Consider the following 26,392-nt stretch of genomic DNA (forward strand, 5'->3'; position numbering starts at 1 on the left):
CCTTCTCCAAGTAAAACTAGAATATGAAGTGTAATAACATTACATACTTCATTAAACATTTGTTTTGCTTGCCTTATTAGAATTTTGGGGAATTCTGGAAGAAATGATTGGAATGATTCATCTGAAATCGTGAAAAATTAGGTACTAGAATGTGGGATGTTCAAACTGATGAAGCTCTACTCCCCAAACGTTCCCACGGCAAGAAGGTACATCCACGTCACCCCAGTGACCTTTAAGTGATAAAGTTGAGCACTGAAGTATTTACAAGTTCTCAGTAACGATTCCCAGTCTGAGAGTTTGGGAAAAGGGACCTCAGGGATTCTGTCATGCTACAGGCATAAAGGTTCATTTTACGGTAGATACCTGATAACAAATAGATAGCCAATCAACCCACTCCAGTATTCTTGCCTGGGGAATCCCCTGGACAGAGGAGCCTGGGGGGCTACAGTCCATAGGGCCATGGGGTTGTCCGCGACTCAAGCGACTTAGCATGCACGCAGATGGGCAGTCAGATTTATTCGTGAGCCTCTGCTCTCTCTCACCATTTTCTCTGACAAGTACAGCTACCCTGGTTCACTCTTGAGGGTATCAGAAAATGTTACATAAATCCAAGCGTGTGCCTAAGGTTGTTGGAAAAAGAAAAAAGGATGAAGGCAACAGAGAAATAAAAGCCAGTGCGTGAGTGCATGCTAAGTCACCTCAGTCCTGTCCGGCTTTCTGCAATCCAATGGACTAGAGCCTGCCAGGCTCCCCTGTCCGTGGGATTCTCCAGGAAGAAGACTGGAGTGGGCAGCCAAGCCCTCCTCCAGGGGATCTTCCCGACCCAGGTATCGAGCCCTCGTCTCTTATGTCTCCTGCACTGGCAGGCGGGTTCTTTACCACTAGCGCCACCTAAAGCAAGACTTAACCCCAGACATGGGCTGTTGAGAGCAACAGGAGACCTGAAAGGCCGGGCATGGCACTTCCGAATTATTAGTGAGTGAGTCTGTCTTAGTGAAAAGCTTTCAAGACACGTGCCAACTTTCCCCCTTCAAGTCATACTTCTGTCCACAAAATCTGACTTCTAAAACCGACAAATTAGCTGGTGACAATTTCTTTTAAAACTTCCTACAGGTTTCTAGTACCTGTGCACTTAAATGATGATCCAATACCCAAAGTTTGATTTTCCTTTGTCCTCATGGATTGTCTAAGCAGATTTATCCGCTGGAGGGATTTAATTTTTTTCTGGCAATCTTCTTGACAGGTTCCAGTTCAGCTGTTTGCTTTGAACACTCCCAGGAAAGGGAAGCCCTTTCTCAGAGGTAGAGCTATTCAGAAGCAGGCTGTCCCACGATGGGTCAGGTCTTCCCCCAAGGGAATCGAAATCTGCTTCCCTATGACTGATGCCCGCCCCTTCTATTTTTGTCCCATCCAGTCACCCAGAAGCCAGTCTAACACAACCCACGCCATGGACATCAAAGGACAGCTATCACATTCCTCCCAGGACCTATTTTTCCTAGTAAACATCTCCAGGGTAACTATGTATAATTCAGTGGAAAGGACATGGTCCCTGGAGGCCAAGTTCAGTAGATTCCTGGTTGCTTATTATTAGAAAACCTCTCTAAGCCTCATGTAAGTTCTCTCCTCTGTGAAAGGGAAAATCCCAGTCTTACTAGGGTATTTGGAGGAGGGACAGCTTGGCTCGCGGCTGCCCGATGCAGAGCTTGAGCCAGTGGAGAAACTGCAGACTGCTAACTCTTTCCTTCCCCAGCTTACTCCTGTGTGCCCTCCTAAAAACGAAGAGCTCGGAAGTGAATGAGGCGTTGTAGGCACTGCACGACGGGCTCAGAGTTCCAGAGACTGTGCTCCTAAGAGTATCTGCTTAAGGTCTCAGGACCTTGCAGTTCCCACAGAACTGTACTCAGTCAGAAGCCCACACATTATTACTTATATGGAAACAGAGCAAGTCTCCATTTCCTGTCCTGTATCAGGACCTCGCTCTGATTTTCAATGACATGCTCCCCACTGAGCTGTTTCCGTTCCATCCTGTTGGTTTTGGCCTTTCCTCCGAGCCCGTCAGAGACACCTTTTCAGAAATGGGACTGTCGGACCTACCTGCTTTCCCTCCTTGCTTTGTTTAATCGATGCACTTCTGTCCTGCAGAAGCTGGAAATGCCCACGCTTTTTCTGAGATGTATGTTTCATAGAACAGACTGTATCGGGCTCCCGAGCAGCACAACTGCCTCATCCGAGCCCCCGGCTCCCCTGCCCATCGGCATCTCTGTTACTGAAGGGACTGCCCGGAAAGGCCCGCACGTCCCTGGCAGAGCGACAGGTATGCAGACGACTCGGGGGCTGGTGCAAAGAAGAGAAGGCCGCGAGGTCCCCACCCATTCAAAGGAGGAAATAAAGGTCAGCAGTACTGTGGCTTCACCACTGAAATGGACCAAACGCAGCCCTGGGGGGCCAGGGGCCGCCGGCTGTGGCATCCTGGGTAAGATGTCCTGTGTGCCGTCCTGGCTTCAGTCCTGACAGTGTTAGGATATGCTGGGCAAGTTACCTAGTTTCTCTGCCTGCCTCTCCTATTTGGTAAAACGACAGTCATTACTTCTTGCATTGATACCAAAATAACAGCCAAGTCTCAGTGGAGAGGAAAGAAGAGAAGAAAAATAGAAAAGGGCATGGGAGGCAGGGAGGGGACCCTGGGACGTCACGGGGAAGGTGAAGGCCGAGCCTTGCTTTTTAAAGTGTTCACTCGAACCCACAACATTCAGAATTGAAGCCAGGTCAAATGAAAATTCTGTCTTGGTGGCCAACAGAGAGAGTCAGTGTTCTCTGGGTCTTTCCATTTCCAACGTGGAGAATGACTGCTATGCTTAGACCAGATAACCAGCAAGGACCCTCCTGTAGAGCACAGGGAGCTCTGCTCAACATTCTGTGACAACCTACATGGGACAAGAACTTGCAAACGAGTAGACACGAGTATGTGGATACCTGAATCGCCTCGCTGCACACCTGAAACCAACACAATGTTGTTCACCAGCTGAGCACCAGTCTAAGACAAAACATCTTCAGAACGGGGATGGATCTGAAGTCATCGCACGTCTGACTTACATGCAGCAGAAAGTAATGTGAAGATGCTTAAAGGGAATAATCGCATCCTAAGTGAATTCCATCACCCACCTCCTGACAAGGCTGGGCTCTCGGACTTTCTTTAGTCGTTTATGTATGACTTTTCATCAGCCCGTCATTTTTATTAATGGACAAACACACATTCTCCCTTACTGAATTTTCCTGACACGACTGTTCGGTCTCTTCGTCTAACGTGTGTGCACACGCCTTCGTCTGACATGTGTGCACTCCCTGTGGGCAGCTGAGCTGCGGCGGCCCCAGGGCTCGGGGCTCCCGGCCGGCGCCCAGGCCAGCTCCTGGAGGGGCTCCCTCAGCCCAGGCCACGCCTGGATCTCCAGGCCCCGGAGCTGGCACCAGCCCATCCTGTCTCCTGCTTCCACCCATTAACAGGCTGTCTGATGTTACCTTAAAACATACACCACAAAAAAAGGCAATACGAGAAAGGATGAGAAGGAACAATGAGTTGCGCGTCAAAGGTTGGGGTTAGGGAAGACACAATCATTTTTCCATTTACATACAATCAGTCCTGGGAAGTTGTCTATGCTAACAGAACAGACATGCATCCCTAGGTGTGCATCCTGAAGAATATGTATATATATATAAAAATAAGCGATAATACATATAGCTAAAAATGGATGAATACATCATACTGACCTTGGGGGGTTTAAACGGATAGTCAGGTGAAAAGGTTATGTCAAGAAAGAACACCCCGCCTTCATAGACAGATCCTGGGGGTCCCAATATAGTTGACCTCCATTCATAAATGTTGTCTCCTTTGGGTCCAGCACTGAAATAAGACATACAAATGAAATGTGCTTAGAGATGATAGAAAGCTTGGAATTGTAAAAATATCTATTTATGATAACAACAAATTGAGCCATTCCATAGAAAACACACCAAAGTTAATAGGTCAATTCCAAATGAGGATTCACTTGTCAATATTGTCAGTATTCTATAAATGAAATATGTTGGTATTACTAAGTAATACAGAACCAAGAAGTTCCGTTTTGCCATTCATAACCTCAAACCCATGAAACAAAGGATTCCAAGGACCACAGACCAGAAGCAAAATTTTTAAATTAATTTTTACTGGAGCAAAATGTTTAATAAAGCATAAAATTATTTCTGAGACCCTGAAAGGGTGGTATAAGGTCAAAGAGACAAATTTTCAAAGCTAGAAGGAACGCTAAAGAAAAAAAAAAAATAGTCTAATGCTTTTGTTAACGAAAAGCACCAATGAGGGTGCTGGAGATCAGGAAATGGTCATCATTCACAAGACTCAGCTCAAGCATCACATCTGAATCTTCTTTTCTCACTCCACCCGAAGACTCCCTGCTAAGGTACCCAGCGTCCCGCTAGGGTGGTCTGTGGAAGACAGGATTCGTCATTTTGTTTTATACCTGTGCTTTGAAACTGTTTGCTTTTCCGTCCCTCTCTGGAAGTCCTCCAAGAACAGGTTCTGCCTTGTTCTTGGTACTCAGTAAGTAAGAGTTTGTCAGATGCTGCTGCTGGAATAGCAGCCAAGCGAGGGAAGTTTGGCTACCAGCGGCACACCTTGCTCCCCAGCTGCAGAGGGACTCCGGACGAGAAGAAGACCCACACGAGCCAACTGAACTGTCCCCATTCTTCCCGAGTAACAGAAGGCAAAGCGAGATTATAATTAAGCCCTCTAGTGTTCTTCCTGTCACACCGACCTCACAGTACATCAGCCAGAAATCCCCTCACACCCTGCAGCAAAGTGGGCAACCCTGTTAAGGTGCTTGAGAAGATTTTATTGCCAACAAAGATATGTCTTCTTTCATATTGTGAAATTAGTTCAAATCTACAACAATTTCATTGTTGAGCAGGAGACCAAAAAAGCATGAATCATTATCTATGACAATGGAGGAAGAATACATCAATACACTAGGGAAAAGACAGCCCCTTTAATAAACGGTGTTGGAAAAACTGGACACCGACATGCAAGAATCAGACTGGACTTTCTCACACCACATATACCATTAAACTCACAATGGATTAAAGACTTAAATGTAAGCCCCAAGCCCATAAAACTCCGAGAAGAAAACAAATGCAGTACACTCTTTGACATCTGTCTTAGCAACAATTTTGGGGATGTGTCTCTCAGGCTAGGGGAACAAAAGCAAAAATGAACAAATGGGATTGCTGCTGCTGCTGCTAAGTCGATTCAGTCGTGTCCGACTCTGTGCGACCCACCAGGCTCCCCCGTCCCTGGGATTCTCCAGGCAAGAACACTGGAGTGGGCTGCCACTTCCTTCTCCAATGCATGAAAGTGAAAAGTGAAAGTGAAGTCACTCTACATCAAACTAAACGAAAGCTACATCAAACTAGTTTTTGCAAGTGAAGGAAACTATCTTTGAAATGAAATGGCAGCCTATTGAATGGGAGAAGGTATTTGCAAATGACAAATTCGTTAAGGGGATAATATCCAGAGAACATGAAGAACTCATACATCTCAACACAAAAAAACATACAACCTATTAAGAGGTGGGCAGGGGACCCAAACAGACATTTCTCCAAAGAAGACATCCCAAGGCCAACAAGCTCAGGAAAAGCCGCTCAACATCACTAATCACAAAATGCAAATCAAAACCAGAATGGCTATCGTCTCACACCCGTCAGAGCGGCAGTCATCAGAAAGACGGCAACTAACAGGTGTTGACAAGGACGTGAAGAGAGAAAGGGAACCTTCTGCACTCCTGGTGGGAATGTGAACTGGTGCGGCCACTGTGGAAAACTGTGGAGGCTCCTCAGAAAACTGAAAGTAGAGCTACCGCACAGTCCAACAATTTCACTTCTGGGTATGTATCCAAAGACATGGAGACAGTGATGTGAAAAGAATATGCATCCCAGCGTTCACTGCAGCGTTGCTCACAATGGCCAAGACACAAAAGCGACCTAAGTGCCCGTCAGTAGACGAATGGATGAAGAACATGTGGCGTCGTATTTTATATATATATATATATATGCATTATATCTATGACATATATATATGCATTATATCTATGATATACATATGTATATATTATATCTATGACATATATATGCATTATATGTATGACATATATATATGCATTACATTTATGATATACATATATACTATATCTATGACATATATGCATTATATCTATGACATGTATATATATGCATTACATCTATGATATACATACGTATGTATTGTATCTATGACATATATATGCATTATATCTATGACACATATACACGCATTGCATTGTGTCTATGACATGGGTTTCCCTGGCGGCTCAGGCTGTAAGGAATCTGCCTGCAATGCGGGAGACCCAGGTTTGGTCCCTGGGTTGGGAAAATCCCTTGGAGAAAGGAATGGCTCTCCACTCCAGTACTCCTGCCTGGAGAATTCCATGGACAGAGAAGCCTGGTGGGCTACAGTCCATGGGGTCCCAAAGAGTCAGACACGACTGAGCAACTAGCATTTCACTTCACTTCATCTACGGCATATATATATATACATATGTTGGCCACGTAAGCAATGTTGCAGTGAACACTGGGATGCATATTCTTCTCAAATTACGGTTTTCATTTCTTTGGACACATACCCAGAAGATGTGCATATATATAAGTAATAATATAGGGGCTTCCCAGGTGGTGCTAGTGCTAAAGAACCTGCCTGCAATGCATGAGACTAAGAGACATGGGTTGGATCCCTAGGTCAGGAAGATCTCCTGGAAGAAGGCATGGTGACCCACTCCAGTGTTCTTGCCTGGAGAATTCCAAGGACACAGGAGCCTGGCAGGGTATAGAGTCCATGGGTCACAAAGAGTCGGACAGGACTGAAACGAGCTAGTACACAGCACATACATAATACTATTATATATCACATAAAAATAAATGTATGTATTAAATATAGAAGAAGATACGGAATGTGTGTGTTTATATGTGTGTGTGTGTGTATAATATTACTGAGCCATATAGACGGCAATCTCGCCGTTTGGGACAGCACAGATGACCTCGAGGGCACGACGCTGAATGAAACAGGTCGGACGCAGAAAGACAAATGCCACAGGATCTCACCGACATGCAGCATCTCGAAAACAAAACCAAAGAACACGTGTTCGGAAACAGAACAGACTCACAGATACAGAGAGCAGACAGGTGGTTGCCAAATGGGAGGAAGGGTAGAGAGAGGGGCGGATGGTTAAGCGGGACAAAACTGCAGTGACAAGATAGATGAGTCACAGGTATGAGACGCACAGAGCGGGAAATACAGCCAGTAATCGCAGAATAGTTTCGTATGGTGACAGATGAAACGACGCCAAAAAGGCATGCACCTTAACCAATTTGGGATTATTCTGGGAATGCAAGGACAGTTTAATAACAGCAGATTATTAATGTAATGTACTTAACAACACATTAAAGTAGAAAAAAATCACAATCACAATAGGTGAAGAAAAAAGCACTCAATAAATTTTAATGATAGCTATTCATGAAAAAACTCCTAGCAAATTCAGAATAGTAAGAAACTTCTTTAACTTGATAAAAAGCATATACCAGAAACCTCATAGCAACTGAATATTCAATGGTAAAATATTAAAAGCAAATGCTTTAAAAATTGAGGCTCAAGACAAAGATGCCCACTAAATCCATTTCCAATCATGACTGTACTAGAGCTCATATCCATCAAGGTATGAAAGACATAAATTGAAAAACAAAGTATTTATGGACTGGGATGGAAGAAATAAAATGGTTGGCATTTATGGTATTTATGTACACAGGAGAAAGCTACCCAAATCTATGTGCAATTTACTAAATTTAATAAAAGTTTAACATAGTCGCAGGATATAAGATAAACAGACAAAAATCAACTGCATTTCAACACACCAACAATATTAGAAAATACATTTTAAAATACTTTTTACAATAGTATTAAAAATACAAGGAACCTATGAATAGAGTTCAGGGAAAATATATAAGATTTTTATGGAGAAAGCTATAAAACACATTGAAATACACTCAAGGAAATTGAATAAATGAAGACACCAAGTTTATAGGTAGGAAGACCCAGGACCCTGGGGATGTCAATTTTTCCTTGATTCAATGTAATTCTAATCAAAAGTCCAACAGATTTTAAAAAAACCAAACTGGACACATTGACTCCAGGACGCTTTTGGGACCTTAAGGAAGCTCTTTAAACTTTTCTACGCAGAATGAAAATCTGACAGATGTTGGAACTGATGGGGCTGAGAAAACAGTTTGGTCTTTGGACAACAGAGAAACTGAATTTCTACCTCACCCAGTTGACACTAGTGGTAAAAAACCTGCCTGCAAATGTAGGAGGCTTAAAGAGACGTGGGTTTGATCACCGGGTCGGGAAGACCCGCTGGAGGAGGGCAAGGCAACCCACTCCAGTATTCCTGCCTGGAGAATCCTATGCACAGAGGAGCCCGGCGGGCTGCAGTCCACGGGGTCGCTTTGAGTCAGACACGACTGAAGCGACTTGGCACGCAAACATATAAACCTCTGTTGTAGATGGATTAAGCACTTAAATGCAAGTCAAAAGCTTTACAGTTTGACTAAAGAGAGTGACACGGCAAGCCATAAACTGGGATCATATAAAATGGGCGAAATTCTCGTGTCCAGAATATACTTGCCTAAGTAAGTTATGAAACAGCAAAATCGTGCAGTGACAGAAGTGCCCACTGATAGAAAAAGGTGTAAATTCACCCAAAGGAACACTTCACAGCAGTGAAAACATATAAACCAACATTGAGAAACCTTAAGAATATCCTAACGAATACGAAAAGCAAGTATAAAAGGAATATGCACCAAACAACACTATTTCTACAAAGTATAAAAACAAACAAGAAAGGTAACTGGGGAGGGACAGACACTAAATGTTCCAGAGAGGCATCTCCTGGGGAGAACTGGAGGGCGGAGAGCAGAGCTCAGGAGGAGCTTCAGGGGTTCTGGGGGTGCTCTCCTTCTCAGGATGAGCTATCTGTTTACTACGAGGTTTCATAACTTCCTTAGGTATTAGACATTAACATATTCTTAGATCTGTATCAATTTTTCATATTAAGTATGCAGAAAAAGCCGACCAAGCTGCCACATGAGAACAGGAAGTTGCAGCACTGTGTGGTCCTACCCTAGGAACTAGACATAAAACAATACTTTGTATCATTTATGGATACATATCGGTGTCCATGCCTTCCAAGAAATGAACTGGAAAAACATACCTAAATTCAACAGGGCAGCTGTGCAAGGAACGTGGGAGAGTTGGACCAGGTGATGGGAGGAAACAGATCTGAAGAAGGGTTTAATTTTATTTCGAGGCTTTGATTTCTCTTATTTAAATACTAAAAATAAAATCACAGTTAGCCAAGTTCATCGCCAAGTACTGAAATAAAATTCCAAGGACTGGGGCCCAGCCTTCCCGCCCCATCTGACCACTGGCCTCCTCCCCTGAAGGGGGCAGTGAGGCGCAGACAGAATATTCAGGTCAGATGACAGTGAGGCTGTGCCAACACAGCATCTTGTTGCCAGACAAGCTCACTCATTCAGATAAATAATGCACATGGTTATGTCCCGAGCTATAATTAGACCCAAAGTGAACGGTAAGTTTATTACTAGGAAGGGCTTAAAAGTAAATTATGGGTTTGTAGTTACAACATTACTTCAAGGGACATGAAGAAATTTAATTAAAAAAATATGGGCTTCCCAGGTGGCTCAGACTATAAGAATCTGTCTGCAATGCAAGAGACGAGGGTTCGATCCCTGGGTTGGGAAGATACCCTGGAGAAGGGAATGGCAACCCACTCCAGTGTTCTGGCCTGGAGAATTCCATGGACAGAGGGGCCTGGCCGGCTACAGTCCATGGGGTTGCAAAGAGTCAAACACAACTGAGCGACTCACACTTTCTTAGACCCAACACAAACAGATAAAGTTTATTAGAAGGAAGGACTTAAAAGTCGAGTAAATTATAGGTTTGTATTTACAACACTACTTCAAGGTAAGTGAAGAAATTTAATTTAAAAAAAATGCAAAGAGGAGAGCACACAACTAGGAAACAAGGAGCAGAGACGCAGTTCCCAAATCCAAAGATGTAATTTAAGAATCCCTTTGAGACATTTAAAGATAATTTCCCAAGAATGGCCATCACAGTTAGTTATATAATGTAAGTAATTAAGGAGTCACCAAATTGTGCCTCCAAAGAAGGAACTCGAAAGCAGACGGCAGGAGGCACTCCAGAAAGTGGGCAGTGTCTGCAGATAATGCATATTCCAGTTACGCCTGATGCAAGTTTTATCTGGCTCTCAGTCAGAACTCCAAATTTTACTGCTTCTTCGAAGTCATTAACAGTGGATTAAACAACTCCATTAACAATATCACTCTGAGTTAGTTCATGCTGCCAAAATGTGCCTTTTTGAGAAAATACTAGCAGTGACAAACTATCTGAAAAGATCGGTGCTTTATTTCTAGTTTCTAAAGGTCTCACTGCAGTATAGGTGATGTACAATGCTGTGTCGGTTTCAGTGGACAGCAGCGTGGTTCAGTTATACATACGCACACGCTCATTCTTTCCCAGGTTCTTGCCCACACAGGTCATCACAGAAGACCGAACAGCGTTCGCTGTGCTACACAGTAGGTTTCTGCTGATTCTCTGTCTCATGTAGTGTGCGTGTGTAAACCCCAAGGAGAAATGCTGGGGAGGACAAGGATGAATCAAGAGCTTGACACTGGTGTTTTAAAATGTATTTAACACTAATATTATTTCCTTAATACACAGATTGAGCCTTGGCAACCTGGCCACCTCCATCATCTTAGAAATCGTCTATCTGCACCACGTATAATCCCAAAGCTTATAGCAGAGGTCCATGAACTACACAGCCCTCTGTCACACAATCATTTTAATACATCCCAGCTGAGAAACCTTAGCTTGAGTGTCTACAGTGGTGTTGGACAACATGGTGGCTATGCAGCCATGGAGGACTTGAACTGTAGCTGGCTCAAGGTAAGACGTACTCTCAGGAAAAGACGCTCAACACCCCAACCAGGAAATGCAAGTGAAAGCCGTACTGAGATACCTGTCAGGATGGCCATCATCAGAGGGAACACAGACAGCAAATGCAGGTGACGAAGCAGAACAAAGGGGATATCTGCACACTGCTGAGCGCAGCCACTGTGGAAAAACAGCACGTGGAGATTTCTCAAAAACTAGAACTACCCTTCCAGCCAGCAATCCTACTCCTGGGTATATAGCTGAAAAAACACAAAAACATTAGTTCAAAAAGATACACGCACCCCAGTATTCATCGTGTCATTATTTACAACTGCCAGGATAACAGGAGCAACCTAACTGTCCATCAACAGATGAATGGATAAAGACAACGCAGTACACAATGGATATTCCTCAGCCATAGAAGCGAGCGAAGTGTCGCCATTTGCAGCTACAAGGAAGGACTTAGAGGCATTAAGTGAATCAAGTCAGAGAGAGAGAGATGCTGTAGATCTCACATATATGTGGAATCTAAAAAATACTACAAAATGGCTAATATTACCAAACGGAAGCAGACTCACAGACATAGAGAACAAACTAGTTATACCAGCGGTCAGGGGGCACACAGGGGTGGGGGAGCAGGAGGTGCAAACTCTTTGGTGTAAGACAGGCTCAAGGGTTATAGTACAACATGCGGAACACAAGCCAACGCCTCGTAAAACTGTAATAACTGTGAATGGAAAGTAACCTTTAAAAATTGAATTTAAAATGAAAAAAACTTAAAAAGAATATATTGTACAGCACAGGAAATATAGCCAATATTTTATAAATTGTGAATCACTATGTTGTACATCTGAAATTTATGAAATATTATAAATCAGCTATACCTCAATAAAAATAAAGGAAAAAAGAATTCACAGTGCAAAAAAAAGTTTTTATAATACCAGTAAAAAATAAGATGTGTTGTGAAAATAAAATAAACACCAAACTTTGATGACAATGCAGAAGAAAGGGAACTGCATCATTACTATTCATTACATGCTGAAATGATACTTGGAGTATACCGGGCCAAGATATATTAAAATTAATTTCACCTACCTCTTTTTACTTTTTTAAGTGTGGCTGCTAGAAAATTTTAAATTACACACATGCTTCATATTATATTTCTATTCAACAGAACTGCCTTGAATCTACTTTCTGTGATGGTGGGAATGTTCACGTTTTCATCCTGAGCTGGTGCTGTAACCATCAGCTACACGTGGCCATTTGGCACCTGAAATGAGGCCAGTGAGGATGAGGAAGTGGATCTGAAACCTCGCTTAGTTTCAGTGAATTCAAATCCAAATAGGTCCACGTGGCTCGTGGTCAAACACACGCACAGCGCAGACCCACAGTGACTGGGGTGCGTTTAATATGTCAGGACCTATACGACGTGGAAGAACAGGCTTTTATACACTTTGGCTGGATCAGAAAGGTGAGCATCAGACGTTGCAGTATTTTATGCTTTTAATGATCCCTTCTTCCGTAAACTGGTCAGACAGAGGCTGGTGCCAGGAGACGCCTGTAGCACGGAGCAGCGCTGATGCTGGGGGGCAGGCTCCAAGCCACACGGCCTGTCTGCATCTCAGCCCCGCCCCTGCATGAGCACCTGTGTGTGCGCAGTCACAGCTGACTCTGTGTGACCCATGGACTGCAGCCCGCCAGGCTCCTCCATCCGTGGGATTCTCCAGACAGGAATACTGGAGTGGGTTGCCATTTCCTTCTCCAGGGGATCTTCCCAACCCAGGGATGCAACCCATGTCTCCTGTGTCTTATGCATTATGGGTGGGTTCTTTACTCACTGAGCCGTTGGGGAAGCCGGGATGCCTACTTGACTCTGGGAAAATATGTCATCTCTCTATGCCTTAGTTTTCTCATCTGTAAAATGGGGCCATCACAGCACCAACCTGAAATGTAAAATTTCAGTAGAACTGCACTCACAGAGCTTGGGAAATGGGCTGAGAAGGGCCCAAATAGTAAGTCTCCAAATGTGGGCTGCTGCTGAGGTTGCAGTTCCGCCTGTGGCCACCCACAGAAGCGCACCAGCTCACTCGAAAGGCTAACTGCCTGGTGGTTTCCTAACAAAGGTTTCAAGACCCTAGGACTAGAAAACAGGCTACTGAGACCATGTACACAGGACGGGCATCCTCCTCCTCCTCCTCAGTCTGCCTCCTTCGGGGCCCTACTCTCCACCGCCTTGTTTGCTCACCTCCCACATGCTGAGTCTGCCTCCTTCGGGGCCCTACCCTCCACCGCCTTGTTTGCTCACCTCCCACATGCTGAGTCTGCCTCCTTCGGGGCCCTACCCTCCACCGCCTTGTTTGCTCACCTCCCACATGCTGGTCTCATCGATCACCTTTGATAATCGACCTGCCAGACACTGATGGAATCTTTAACCTGATCAGAAACCTGAGAGTCAACCTGGCCAAGCTTTATTTTGTGTAGTTGATTTACAATGTATTAATTTTTGCTATCGTGAGAGTCCCTTGGACAGCAAGGAGATCCAACCAGTCCATCCTAAAATAAATCAGTCCTGAATATTCATTGGAAGGACTGATGCTGAAGCTGAAACTCCACTTTGGCCACCTGATGTGAAGACCTCACTCACTGGAAAAGACCCTGGTGCTGGGGAAGATTGAAGGCGGGAGGAGCAGGGGACGACAGAGGATGAGATGGTTGGATGGCATCACCGACCCAACGGACATGAGTTTGAGTGCGCTCTGGGAGCTGGTGATGCACAGGGAGGCCTGCTCCTTCCTTCGCCTCTAAGTTTCCACAGAGCCTGTCGAGCCCTACTTCCTAGTGTCTTTCTGACCTGTCTCCTGGCTGTGTCCTCTGTCACTTTCACGGCGGCAGCAGCATCCTCTGTGATTTCCTGCCTCCAGTCTTGCTTTCCTCCCATCCTTCCACTAAAGGGAAGAACAGACAGTCTCCAGAAAACCTTGTAAATGGGATTGTGTTTCCCTGTTTCTCTGGCTTCTCCATTCCTCAGGCACACACGAAGTCGTCCATAAAGATCTGGCTCTAGCTGATTTCTCTGACCTCATGCTTTGAACTTGCCCTCCTCCAACTTACCATCCTCCAATGGTACTGGAACCACCTACAGAAACTCCATGGGGCCTGGGCTCTTTTGGGAGCTTCTGGAGAAGATGTTCTGCAGGTCTGACCATCCTATTTGTCCTTTAGGTCTTAACTGCCTTCTCCTCCAGGGCATCTTCTACCCCTAAAGGCAGGAGTAACGTTCTATGCAAACATGGCATTATAAAAAGTTGTTTATGGGGCCTTTAATACTGGGCAAAGAAGAGTTAAGAAACAACATTATCTGGATCAGAGGAAAGAAGAACTTGCCCTGATGGTGAAGGGGCATCCCTGATCACCGAGAGGGTGCTGAGAGAATAAGCCAGGATGGCAGCTCTTGAGAGGCCCAACAGAGAAAGTCTCTCACAGACTCCCGAGGGTCCCGTGTTTGTTCAGTAATTTTTCCTACAAGACCGGTATCATCAACACCACTGTAACATCTCAGGAACTCAGAATGTCGCAGTACTGAATATATTTAACAAAATCACTCTGCTGTACACCCAAACCTAACACCACACTGTGAATCAACTACACTCATACCTAAAACAAGAAATTTTTAAAAAAAGAAAAGGGGAATCAGGCAAAAGGGTGAAATCCTAAAAGGAAAGACAATGAAAACAGGAAAGAAAAGATCCACTGTGTATTCTAAACTCCAAGCAGAGCTGGACGGTTTCCTCCCGTTACTATTTCACAGTTTCTTTCCAGCTCATAAGAGTCTGGGGCTTATTCTCAAGGTATCCCTAAAAATGAATTGTTACTTTTTGTGAAAAAGTGCTTTAAAAAACGGGAAGGATCTTTATCCTTAATCAGACTTTTCAGATTGGGATGCAAACATGGGGAAACATTCATTTGACTACAGTTGTCGTAGTTTAGTCGGTGACCCCATGGACTGGAAGCCCGCCAGGCTCCTCTGTCAATGGGATTGCCCAGGCAAGAATACTGGAGTGGGTTGCTTCTCTAGGGGATCTTCCTGACCCAGCAATCAAACCATGTATCCTGCATTGATGCTTTCAAACTGTGGTGTTGCAGAAGACTCTTGAGAGTCCCTTTGCCTGCAAGGAGATCAAACCAGTCAATCCTAAAGGAAATCAACCCTGAACATTCATTGGAAGGACTGATGCTGAAGATGAAACTTGAACACTTGACCATGTGATGCTAAGAGCCAACTCATTATTAAAGACCCTGATGCTGGGAAAGATTGAAGGCAGGAGGAGAAGGCGGCAAGAGAGGATGAGATGGTTGTATGGCATCACTGATTCAATGGACATGAGTTTGAGCAAGCTCCAGGGGATGGTGACGGACAGGGAAGCCTGGAGTGCTGAAGTCCATGGGGTTGCAGAGTCAGACACAACTAAGCGATAAAACACTCCCTGCGCTGGCAGGCAGATTCTTCACCACTGAGCCACCAGGGCAGCGCCTCTAACTTCTCTTTTTACCAAATCTTAGATGTCGCTGCTCATCTACCTTGGATCTTTTGTTAACTGTGCAAAATAATTACTGCTTAAGAATCACAGCATTTCCCAGGGCCTGCAGGAGCTAGCAAGATAGTATGCTAAGTCAAAAACTAACCTCCTAGAAGTTACCAAAGAAGGCACACTTTCAGGAGTGTGTGTGTGCGTTTATTTCTCCTAATATGTGATATATTACACTGAGTGCACAACTTTGTAACAGACGTAATTTTTTTTTTTCTTTCTAATTTTATTTTATTTTTAAACTTTACATAATTGTATTAGTTTTGCCAAATATCAAAATGAATCCGCCACAGGTATACATGTGTTCCCCATCCCGAACCCTCCTCCCTCCTCCCTCCCCATACCATCCCTCTGGGTTGTCCCAGTGCACTAGGCCCAAGCATCTAGTATCGTGCATCGAACCTGGACTGGCAACTCGTTTCTTACATGATATTTTACATGTTTCAATGCCATTCTCCCAAATCTTCCCACCCTCTCCCTCTCCCACAGAGTCCATAAGACTGTTCTATACATCAGTGTCTCTTTTGCTGTCTCGTACACAGGGTTATTGTTACCATCTTTCTAAATTCCATATATATGCGTTAGTATACTGTATTTATGTTTTTCCTTCTGGCTTACTTCACTCTGTATAATAGGCTCCAGTTTCATCCACCTCATTAGAACTGATTCAAATGTATTCTTTTTAATGGCTGAGTAATACTCCATTGTGTATATGTACCACTGCTTTCTTATCCATTCATCTGCTGATGGACATCTAGGTTGCTTCCATGTCCTGGCTATTATAAACAGTGCTGCGATGAACATTGGGGTACACGTGTCTCTTTCCCTTCTGGTTTCCTCAGTGTGTATGCCCAGCAGTGGGATTGCTGGATCATAAGGCAGTTCTATTTCCAGTTTTTTAAGGAATCTCCACACTGTTCTCCATAGTGGCTGTACTAGTTTGCATTCCCACCAACAGTGTAAGAGGGTTCCCTTTTCTCCACACCCTCTCCAGCATTTATTATTAACAGACCTAATTTTAAGAGACATAACTATGAAACAGCAGGTAAAAACAGAGAAACTGGGAAGCAGGAAGGAAGAGCTCAGAGAAAAAACTGTGTATCCTCCCTATATTCTTACTTTCTTTTCTAAGCTAATTTCCTTAAGAGGCTCTCACTTGTAAGCACAAAGATACATTACAGGGTCAAAAAAAACCTCATCTTATTTTACATATCTGCGTTGTTAGAAATAAGGTTAGAATTATAAAGACTTTGGAAACCATGTATCAATAATTCAACTTTTTCATCACACAGAAGCAAACACTAGAATGGGACTGGAATCCACCAACTGAGACAATTAGGCATAAAATCAATCAGCAGTAGTTAAAATACTGAATTACAGAATTTTTAATCCTACATGAGCTGAGAGGACTCTAGCAATAGGGTGATGGAGTCAGTCTCAATCTTTCTGAGTCTTTTTCCATGTACTCTTATCTCCTTGCAGAAGAAATGACCCATTGCAGCAGCGATTCTTAGCATTGCTAAGGGGGTGGGTGGGGGGACGAAATAATTTGAAAAATGAAAAAGCTCTTCTTCCACTGGGGACCACTTCAGATTCAAAGCCTTCATTTGAAAGGTGATAAAATGAAGGGTCAGCAGAGTGGATTGCTTCGCCCCAGCCCACACCTAGAGAAGAACAGTGAGCGTCTGACCCCAGCGAGAGCTCTTCCCACCTCACCACTGCCCGCCAGACAGCAGACTTGACCGGAAAAGCCACGTGGCCACTGCCCATGAACTGCTCTGCTCGACACAGCAGACCAGAGGGCAAGCCTGCCCTGGATTTTCCTTCTTTAAAAGGTGGATTTCTGTCTGTATTTCCTGGCTGTGGTGGGCCGTTCTCCCGCTGTGCTGCGCAGGCTTCTCACCGCGGCGGCCTCTCCTGCTGCGGAGCACGGGCTCTGGAGGCTCCAGCATCAGGAGCCGCGGCCCGCGGGCTCAGTGTCGTGGTGCGCGCGCTCAGCTGCCCCACAGCTTGTGGGACCTTCCTGCACCAGGGATGGAACCGCTGTCCCCCGCACTGCAAGGTGGATTCCTAACCACTAGACCACCAGGCAAGGCCTGGACTTTCTTGTACTTCACATCCTGGGCAGGTTTCAGGGCAGATCCAGGTCTGGTAAACAGCCATTTTTATTTCAGCTACCACATTCTCTCTCTCTTTAAATTTTTCAAAGGAGAAATAGTGATCCTTGAGGACTCACTTCATTTCTTTAGGGAAACTACCTTTCCTTGCCACCCTGCTTTTGTCCTGTGCATTTTCTCTCATCTGTGTGGGAACTGAGAGCTCTGAAGGTCCCCAGGCCTCCAGAATTAGCCTGTCTTATCTGCATTGTGAGAACAATTTAGGAGCTAGCCCATAGCCCAGGAGGCACGAACTGCGTCTTTATTGGGTAAGATCTCCAGCCCACCCCGAGAGTCAGACTGGAGGCTGGAGAGCTCTAACGTGCCTCCTGATCTTATCTGCAGGTTAAACAAGCCTGTGACAAGCAGACAAGCCACTGCTGCCCGGGTGCAGTTTACAGGGAGCCAAATCCTTCTCAAAACACTGCAATTCTCCAAAACGTTACCACTGAAGGTGACAGAATGCAAGATTCCCTGGTACCTTTTCAAAGGCAGCTTTATGACTTTCTGACATTTAAATGATACCAAAGTGAAAATTCTATTTGAACCTTCAGAAGGGGCAGAACTTGAGGACAGTTAATGATTCTTAGGGGAGCTAAGATTTATGTGTTTATTTGTATACAGAGTTCCCATCAAGGCAATTTTGTTTCTCAAGTAGGTTAGATACCTCCTATATACTGGACACATTTTCACTGGCTGAGATCGTCTTTGTTTCTTCCACAGGAAAATGGTGAGCAACAGCTCCTTCATGGAGCTGCCTAATTTACTCCAAAAAAGTAAACTGGCTTATTCAGTGTATCCTGCAACCTGCGTGCTTTTCTTTGCATCCCCGACGCTGCCATGTGCCCTAAGACCCGCCGTCACCGCTTTCTTTCACCCGCTGCCTGGAGGCCAAGGTTAGCCCAGAGGAGAGGAAACAAATCAACCCAAACGCTAATGGCAGGCTTCCCTGGTGGCTCAGTGGCAAAGAGGCCGCCTGCCAATGCAGGAGACATGGGTTTGATCCCTGGGCCCGGAAGACCCCACATGCTGTGGAGCAACTAAGCCCGTGCGCCCCAACTACTGACTCTGTGACCTACAGCCAGGGAGTCGCAACTACTGAAGCCTGCACACGCTAGAGCCTGTGCTCCGCAAGGAGCGAAACCACCGTAGGAGCGCCTCACAATGCGGAACTTAACCATTGCAACTAGAGTGGACACAGGAGGGGCTCACAACTCGGAACTTAACCAGCGCAACTAGAGCGATCACCCGCTGCAACTGGAGAAACCCTGTGTGCCGCAGCGAAGGCCAGCACTGCCAAAAATAAACTAAAAATTAAAAAAAAGACTCAAGGCAGAAGTAAACTGCACACACAGAGACTTAAGAAGTGTTTGCTGAAAAATAATACACACCTGGATAGAACACTAGGCTATTAAGACAGCACAGCAGTACAGCAGACGGCTTCAGAGGGACAGAGCCAGGTCTGAGTTCCGCCTCTGCCACGTATTGTGTGAAAGATAAAGTCGATTTCCACAGGCACGGACCTGACAAGTGAGGGGGCGGGAGGGGTAAAAAGCAGGGAGGGGAAAGCGGACTCCCTGTCGGGAGCACAGCAAACACGCCGGCCCGAGCCGAGGCAGGGCAGGGTCTTAAGGGCTGCGACAGCACCTGGGGTCTGGGGGGTTTTCTACTGTGACGCTCCCGGGAGCTGCAGGCTTCCATCACTAATCTCTCTGCCCCCTCCGGAGATTCAACCAAGAAACTCAACACACAGGCTTCCCAGGTGGTGAAGTGGTGAAGAGTCTGCCTGCCAAGGCAGGAGGTGCAAGAGATGTGGGTTCGATCCCTGGGTGGGGAAGATCCCGGAGAATCCCATGGTCAGAGGAGCCTGGGGGCTGCAGTCCATGGGGTCACAGAGAGTCAGACACGACAGCGACTGAACGCACACATATTCAGTGAATAAAGGGGGAATGAGGATAAGGGGAGTCTAGTGCTTTAAAAACAAGTTTGACCTGTTTCTGGAACTTAACAAAAAAAGCCTGGGTCCCACCCAAGACCAACTCAGTCAGAACTGAACGAGCACGTGGGGCTGAGAGCCACCGTCACAGGTTATGGAGCCACCGAGGGTCTCAAAGTGTGGTCCAGAGAGCAGCTTCCCTGGCGGCTCAGCTGGTAAAGAATCCGCCTGCAATGCGAGAGACCTGGGTTCGACCCCTGGGTTGGGAAGATTCCCTGGAGGAGGGAAAGGCTGCCCACTGCAGTGTTCTGGCCTGGAGAATCCCACGGAGTGTACAGCCCATGGGGTCACGGAGAGTCGGACACGACTGAGCGCCCTTCACTTCATGCCACCCCAGAAAGCAGCGACAGCACGCAGGTCCACTGGGCAGAACCTACGTTAGGAAAAGAGCTGTGGGGGGGTGGTGTGGACACCGGAGGCTGACATCGACGAAGTGTCTGAGTGGGGATCACACAGCGAAACCCTGGACAGAGTACGATCTCCGTACCCCAGACGCCGTGCAGGCCTGTTCCACGCCGCTCTACAGAAGGGAACGCCGTTTACCTGTGGGGCTGTCCTGAGGCTTAAATACACATAAGTGTCAAGTACAGCTCCTGGTAAAGAGCGGGTGGTAACTATTACCCTTAACATAAATTCCTTCAAATTACGGCCACTCTGTGAACTTACTCTTAACTGAAACTCAGGCTCAGAGGAGATCAGGGGCTCGCCCAAGGTTACACAGTAAATGCTGGAACTGAGTCTCACACCCTGGATGAAAGAAAGTGAAGTCGCTCAGTCGTGTCCAACTCTGTGCGACCCCAGAGACAGCAGCCCACCAGGCTCCCCAGTCCCTGGGATTCTCCAGGCAAGAACACTGGAGTGGGTTGCCATTTCCTTCTCCAATGCGTGAAAGTGAAAAGTGAAAGTAAAGTCACTCAGTCATGTCTGACTCTTTGTGACCCCATGGACTGTAGCCCACCAGGCTCCTCCATCCATGGGATTATCCAGGCAAGAGTACTGGCGTGGGGTACCATTTCCTTCTCCAGGGGATCTTTCCGACCCAGGGATCAAACCCAGGTCTCCTGCATTGCAGGCAGACGCTTTAACCTCTGAGCCACCAGGAACGTCCACACCCTGGATGGCCTGATTCAAAAGCTCGTCTCCTCCCACCCAGCGCTCTGACAGCCGGGCTCAGCGCCGAATGAATGCGGGATGGCGGCCCTGGTGATGAACTGAAAGGCACAGCAGAGCCCCGCACACTCGGGCGGGAGAGACGGGAACTGGCTACACGGACAGACAGAGACCAGTGAAAGCAGAAGAGCCACTACGCTCCCAGGAAACAAAAATCCAACCTGGACACACGCTTAGCAACTTAGTTAACAGTCTTCCGGTAGCAACATTCAGTTACGATTTAATACTCTTTCCCTCTGGAGGGCTTTAGGGAGTTCACAAAACCTTTCAGAAGCATCATCTTCTTTTAACCTTCACCACAGCTTGGTGCGATGGGATGATGAGCCTCAACTTAGATGATTCCACCTACTTCTTTCCTCCTTAAACCCCTATTAAATCTCATAAACCTGGATTTCCGACTACGCTACAATGGATTTCATGAAATAAAGCTTGTGCTTTAAAAAAATTTCAGATTTTCAGTGACCTGCACAGATTTCATCATCTGTCCTTCTTTCCTTTCATCCCATCAGTAGCAATGAGAAGATAGAGGAGGCTGTGGCCCCAGGAGTGAAGACAGGGAAGTGGCATGAGCCCACCCATCGCACCCGCACCGTGAGAGGAGACGGGCGCCTGACTGGGCCTTGGGGGATCCTGGGACCCATTGCACCTGCTCCGTGAGAGGAGACGGGGGCCTGACCGGGCCCTGGGGGCTCCTGGCACCTGTCATACCTGCTCCGTGAGAGGAGATGGGCACCTGACTGGGCCCTGGGGGCTCCTGGCACAGGTGCGTCCCAGCTGGACATGAAGGTCTTTTATACTTTTATCTGCATAGAGTTGATTTACAATGGTGTGCTGGTTTCAGGCATACGGCAAAGTGGTTCAGCTAAACATATATCAGTACCTATCTTTTTCAGAATGTTAGGCAGAGTTCCCTCTGCCACACAGTAGGTGCCCTCTGGTTATCTATTCTATACGTATGTGTAAATTCCAGCCCCGTTTACCACTTCCCTCACCTCCCCGCTTTGGTGACCACACAGTCGCTGTAAGTGTGTGTGAGTCTGTTTCTGTTTTGTAAAAAACGTTCATTTGTACCATTAAAAAAAAGTTAGATTCCACGTATGAGTGATAACACATGGTATTTGTCTTCTCTGATTTACTTTACTTAGTCTGGTCATCTCCAGTGAATTTAAGAGGTCAGCCCACACGCCAACAGCCTGGTGGAGGAGGGAGCATGGAGCAGCAACAGAAGACTCAGAAGCTCCTCTTTGACGGCTAGCGTGCTCACGAAACCTCACCCCTACGTCATCTGAGCCCTTATGGCGATCAGGCATCCTTAGAAGTCTATACAATTCTGATTCCGTAGCTGAAAAGAACACACATTCTTCAAAGGGAAGCAAATGAGAAGCTCTGGAAACACTTTGCTCCCTGCTTGGCTCCTGGGGTCAGGTTACAACATGTCCACACTGCTCAGCTGTCTAAGGTCAGTCCAGAATGCCCTCATTTTCATGGGAGACTCTGCCGTCAGCCCTTGTAAAACATTTACACAAGTGACTTCCAACACTCAGCTTGCTGATTTACTCTTTTTTTAAAGTGAATTCTTATTGGAGTGTAGTTGCTTTACAATGTTGGCTTAGTTTCTGCTGTACAGCAAGGTGAATCAGCTATGAAGTGAAGTGAAGTCGCTCAATCGTGTCCGACTCTTTGTGACCCCACGGATTGTAGCCTACAAGGCTCCTCCGTCCATGGGATTTTCCAGGCAAGAACACTGGAGTGGGGTGCCACTGCCTTCTCCAGGGGATCTCCCCAACCCAGGGATAGAACCTGGGTCTCCCGCATTGTAGGCAGACTCTTTACCATCTGAGCCACCAGAGAAGCCCTATGTTTCCCTCTTTTATGGATTTCCTTCCCATTTTGGTCATCACGGAGCAGAGTAGAGCTCTTGTGCTGCACAGGAGGTTCTCATTAGTTACCTGTTTCATACACAGTATCAACGGTGTAGAGATGTCAATCCCAAACTCCCAATTCATCCTGCCCTCCTTCCCTACTTGGTGTCCATATGTTTGTTCTCTACCCCGTGTCTCTATTTCCGTCTTGCAGATAAGATCATCTAAACCATCTTTGCCAACTTGCTGATTTACTCTTATACAAAGTTCATTAGTCATGGCATCTACATCCATTTAACAGAAGCTATGATTATCCTTCTGATTTCGGCCACTGCCTTCTCTCTTTGTAAGCAAAACACAGATTTTATTGAAGATGTGTACTTAAGAACCACCAATCTGCAGGGTCCCCGAATAGTTCCCGTCGATGTGGGCTGCCTTTGAGGGGTTTCGGGGCTCTGCTTTTGGCAGGGCTGCAGTGGGAGAAGTAACTTTCACTGCCCATCTCCATCTTCCAGGGGCTGCCGCCTCTGAGGGCTGCCGAGCCGATTTAATTTACCCACTTCTTGGTTTGCATTAACCTTTGAATAATAAAGCACAGCTGAGGCGGCTGTAAGAAACAAACGGAGGAATGAATAATTAAAAACACCTTCTCAGCCCTGGAAAGACCAATCCCTAACCATTAGGGGAGCTTTAATTGTGACTGAACTAAACATTAAAAAGGCTAATTGTATTCTTTATAAACGGAAACAAACGCTAAGGACAGTGTGCCTCCAATATATGTAGTACATAAAAGCAAAGCTCTGAAAGCACCAGTAATTAATTCCCATGGAAAAAAAGAGGAGTCTGAGTCTAGAGAAAAAACACTGCTCCTAAAGGTGGGCCACTCCTCTTATCTACATGCAGAAAAAAAACTGCTACTACTTATGAAAAGCTATTATTCGTTTGATGCAGGTGGACTGGCTGGAATAGCATTTAAAGAAATAGAAATGTTAAAGCTGAAACAAAGGTTCAGAACAGAATATATTACAGGAAAACCCTGTCTTATTTGAATCTGTCAAGTGCTGCTTCTGCCAGCTGGGATTCTTCGTTGCTTTTGATGGATTTAATTTCCCTTTGGGAACCCAAGTCCAAATCTACTGTCATATTTATATGTTAGGACCACAAAACAGTCACTGATATTTTATAGACTTGCTAAAATGCTGTTAGTATCTAATATCATATTCAAACCAAAGAGTACCCTATTTACCTGAACAGCTGGAAACAGTGATCTGTTTCTAGACTTCCAACAAAGGGCAGGACATCTGCCTAAATTAAAGAGGGCAGCTTCCTCCTATTACTGACTTTAAAGTCACTGTTTAATTTTTTTAACTAAAAGTTTGCTCTTGAGCTTAATTTTGCTAAATTTAAGGCTTTTCCTCTACTTCTGTTTATAAGACCATATCGGACCTCCCTGGTGGTGTGGTGGATAAGAATCTGCCTGCCAACGCAGGGGACACAGGTTCGATCCTTGGGCTGGGAAGATCCCACAAGCCGAGGAGCAACTGAGCCCATCCGCCACAACCACGGAGCCTGTGTGCCAAGGGCCTACGCTCGGAACAAGACAAGCCAGCACGACGAGAAACCTCACCCTGCAGGGAAGGGCAGCCCTCACCCACCGCAACCTGAGAAAGCCATGCACAGCAGTGAAGTCCCAGCGCAGCCAAAAATAACACAGCAAAAACAAAAATTATTAAAAACTGAAGTATGCAGAAGAAAAGAAATAAAAATTAGAGCAGAAATCATTAAGCAAACAAAAATAAGACCATATCACTGCCCTTTTGATGATAACCTTTCCCATTACTGGAAGGTTAGGAAGATATGATCTTTTCTTTGGTACTAAGCAATTTCATGGCTTTTACAATGGCATTTAGTTTCCATTTTTATGCCTCTTTTGGTTCATTGAATCTTCTCTAATTTTCTGTACCTCTAACTTAAAGACGATTCCCTGCATGTAGTAGGTAAAAGGATGACGAAATGAGAGCGGACCTGGATTTGCAATTTTAGTCCAGATCAGCTTCTCATCCAGGAGAACAGAAGTCCTCCGTTTGCTCTTGCAGCTTATATTTTCCCCTTGTTTTTAATTCTTTGGACAATTTTAAAGGCTACAGTCCACTTAGTTATCATAAAACACCAGCCGTGTTCCCCGTGTTGTAGGATATGTCTTAGCCTGTCTTACACCCCCGCTCCCCGACCCCCACGAGTAACCACCAGCTTGTTCTCTATTTCTTTGCGTCTGCTTCTTTCTTATTAAGCTCAATAGTTTGTGGGAATTTTAAGATTCCACGTATTAGTGACATCATACAGTATTTGTCTTTCTTGTTCTTATTTCACTTACCATAATACCCTCCATGTTGCTGTAAATAGCATTATTTCATTCTTTTTATGGCTGAGTAATATTCCACTATATATGTGAGCCACATCTTCCTTATCCATCGATTGGTACTGGGACACTTGGGTTGCTTCTGTGTCTTGGCTATTGTAAATAATACTGCTATGAACACTGGGATGTATGCATTTTTTTTTTTTCAAGTTAGTGCTTGTTTTTTTTCCGGATACACATCCAGGAGTAGAATTGCTGGATCATGTCACAGTTCTGTTTTCAATGTTCTGAGAAGCCTCCGTACTTTTTTCCCACAGTGGCTGCACCAATTTACACGCCCACCAACAGTGTACGAGGGTTCGTTTTTCCACATCCTCGCCAGCTTTTGCTTTCTGTGGACTTTCTGATGACGGCCATTCTGACGGGTGGGAGGTGTTATCTTACTGTGGTTTTGATTCGTATTTCCCTGACACCCAGTGATGCTGAGCATTTGTTCACTTGCCTGTTGGCCATCTGCATTTCCTCTTTGGCATGGTATCTACTCAGTTCTGCCTATTTTTAACCCAATTATTATTACTATTCTATATTGAGCTGCATGAGCTGTTTATATATCTTGGACATTAATCCCTTATGAGTCATATCATTTGTAGATACCTTTTCCCATTCAGTAGCTTGTCTTTTTGTCGATGTTTTCCTTCACTGTGCACAAGTTTTTAAGTTTAATTAGGTCTCATTTGTTAATTTTTGCTTTTATTTCCTTTACTTTAGGAGACAGATCAAAAAAAAATTCTGGGATTTATGTCAAAGGGCTTTCTGTCTATGTCACAGGTTACATTCTTAGTGTTTTCCTTTCTCACATCAGTTTTCTATGTAAGGACTTGACTTCCACTGGGACAGCAATCTTGCACTTTCTAGTCCTGCAGGTAACGAGTCACCGTTGGACACAGTTGTTCTCATGACTCTTCTTTCTTTTGAACATTGTACACCTTTGCCATTGCCTTCTAATTGTGTTTTTCATTGTTTACATTTCCTTTGCTTTTTGGTGCATTGCTTCCCTCTCAGAGTTAGTCATCTTGTACTAGTAACACTTGACATCAGTCCACGCCCGGCCCCTGGCTGCCTAAGCCCATGACTTCCATCTCTACTGCAGGCTTATCTC

The 26,392-nt window shown here is 45.3% G+C and overlaps 1 protein-coding gene across 2 annotated transcripts in view; it reads right to left on the reverse strand.

The window, feature by feature from the left end:
* The window catches only part of LOC109553440 (ubiquitin-conjugating enzyme E2 E2), a 374,262-nt gene that overhangs the window by 81,573 nt on the left and 266,297 nt on the right, over positions 1-26,392 (reverse strand). For both annotated transcript variants that reach the window (XM_070781549.1, XM_070781550.1), the window contains one exon: positions 3,766-3,898. In XM_070781549.1, coding sequence (XP_070637650.1) covers positions 3,766-3,898 — 133 coding nt within the window. The remainder of the gene's footprint in view (positions 1-3,765; positions 3,899-26,392) is intronic.

This window comes from Bos indicus, chromosome 27 (assembly GCF_029378745.1).
Source record: "Bos indicus isolate NIAB-ARS_2022 breed Sahiwal x Tharparkar chromosome 27, NIAB-ARS_B.indTharparkar_mat_pri_1.0, whole genome shotgun sequence".
NCBI classification, from domain to species: domain Eukaryota; kingdom Metazoa; phylum Chordata; class Mammalia; order Artiodactyla; family Bovidae; genus Bos; species Bos indicus.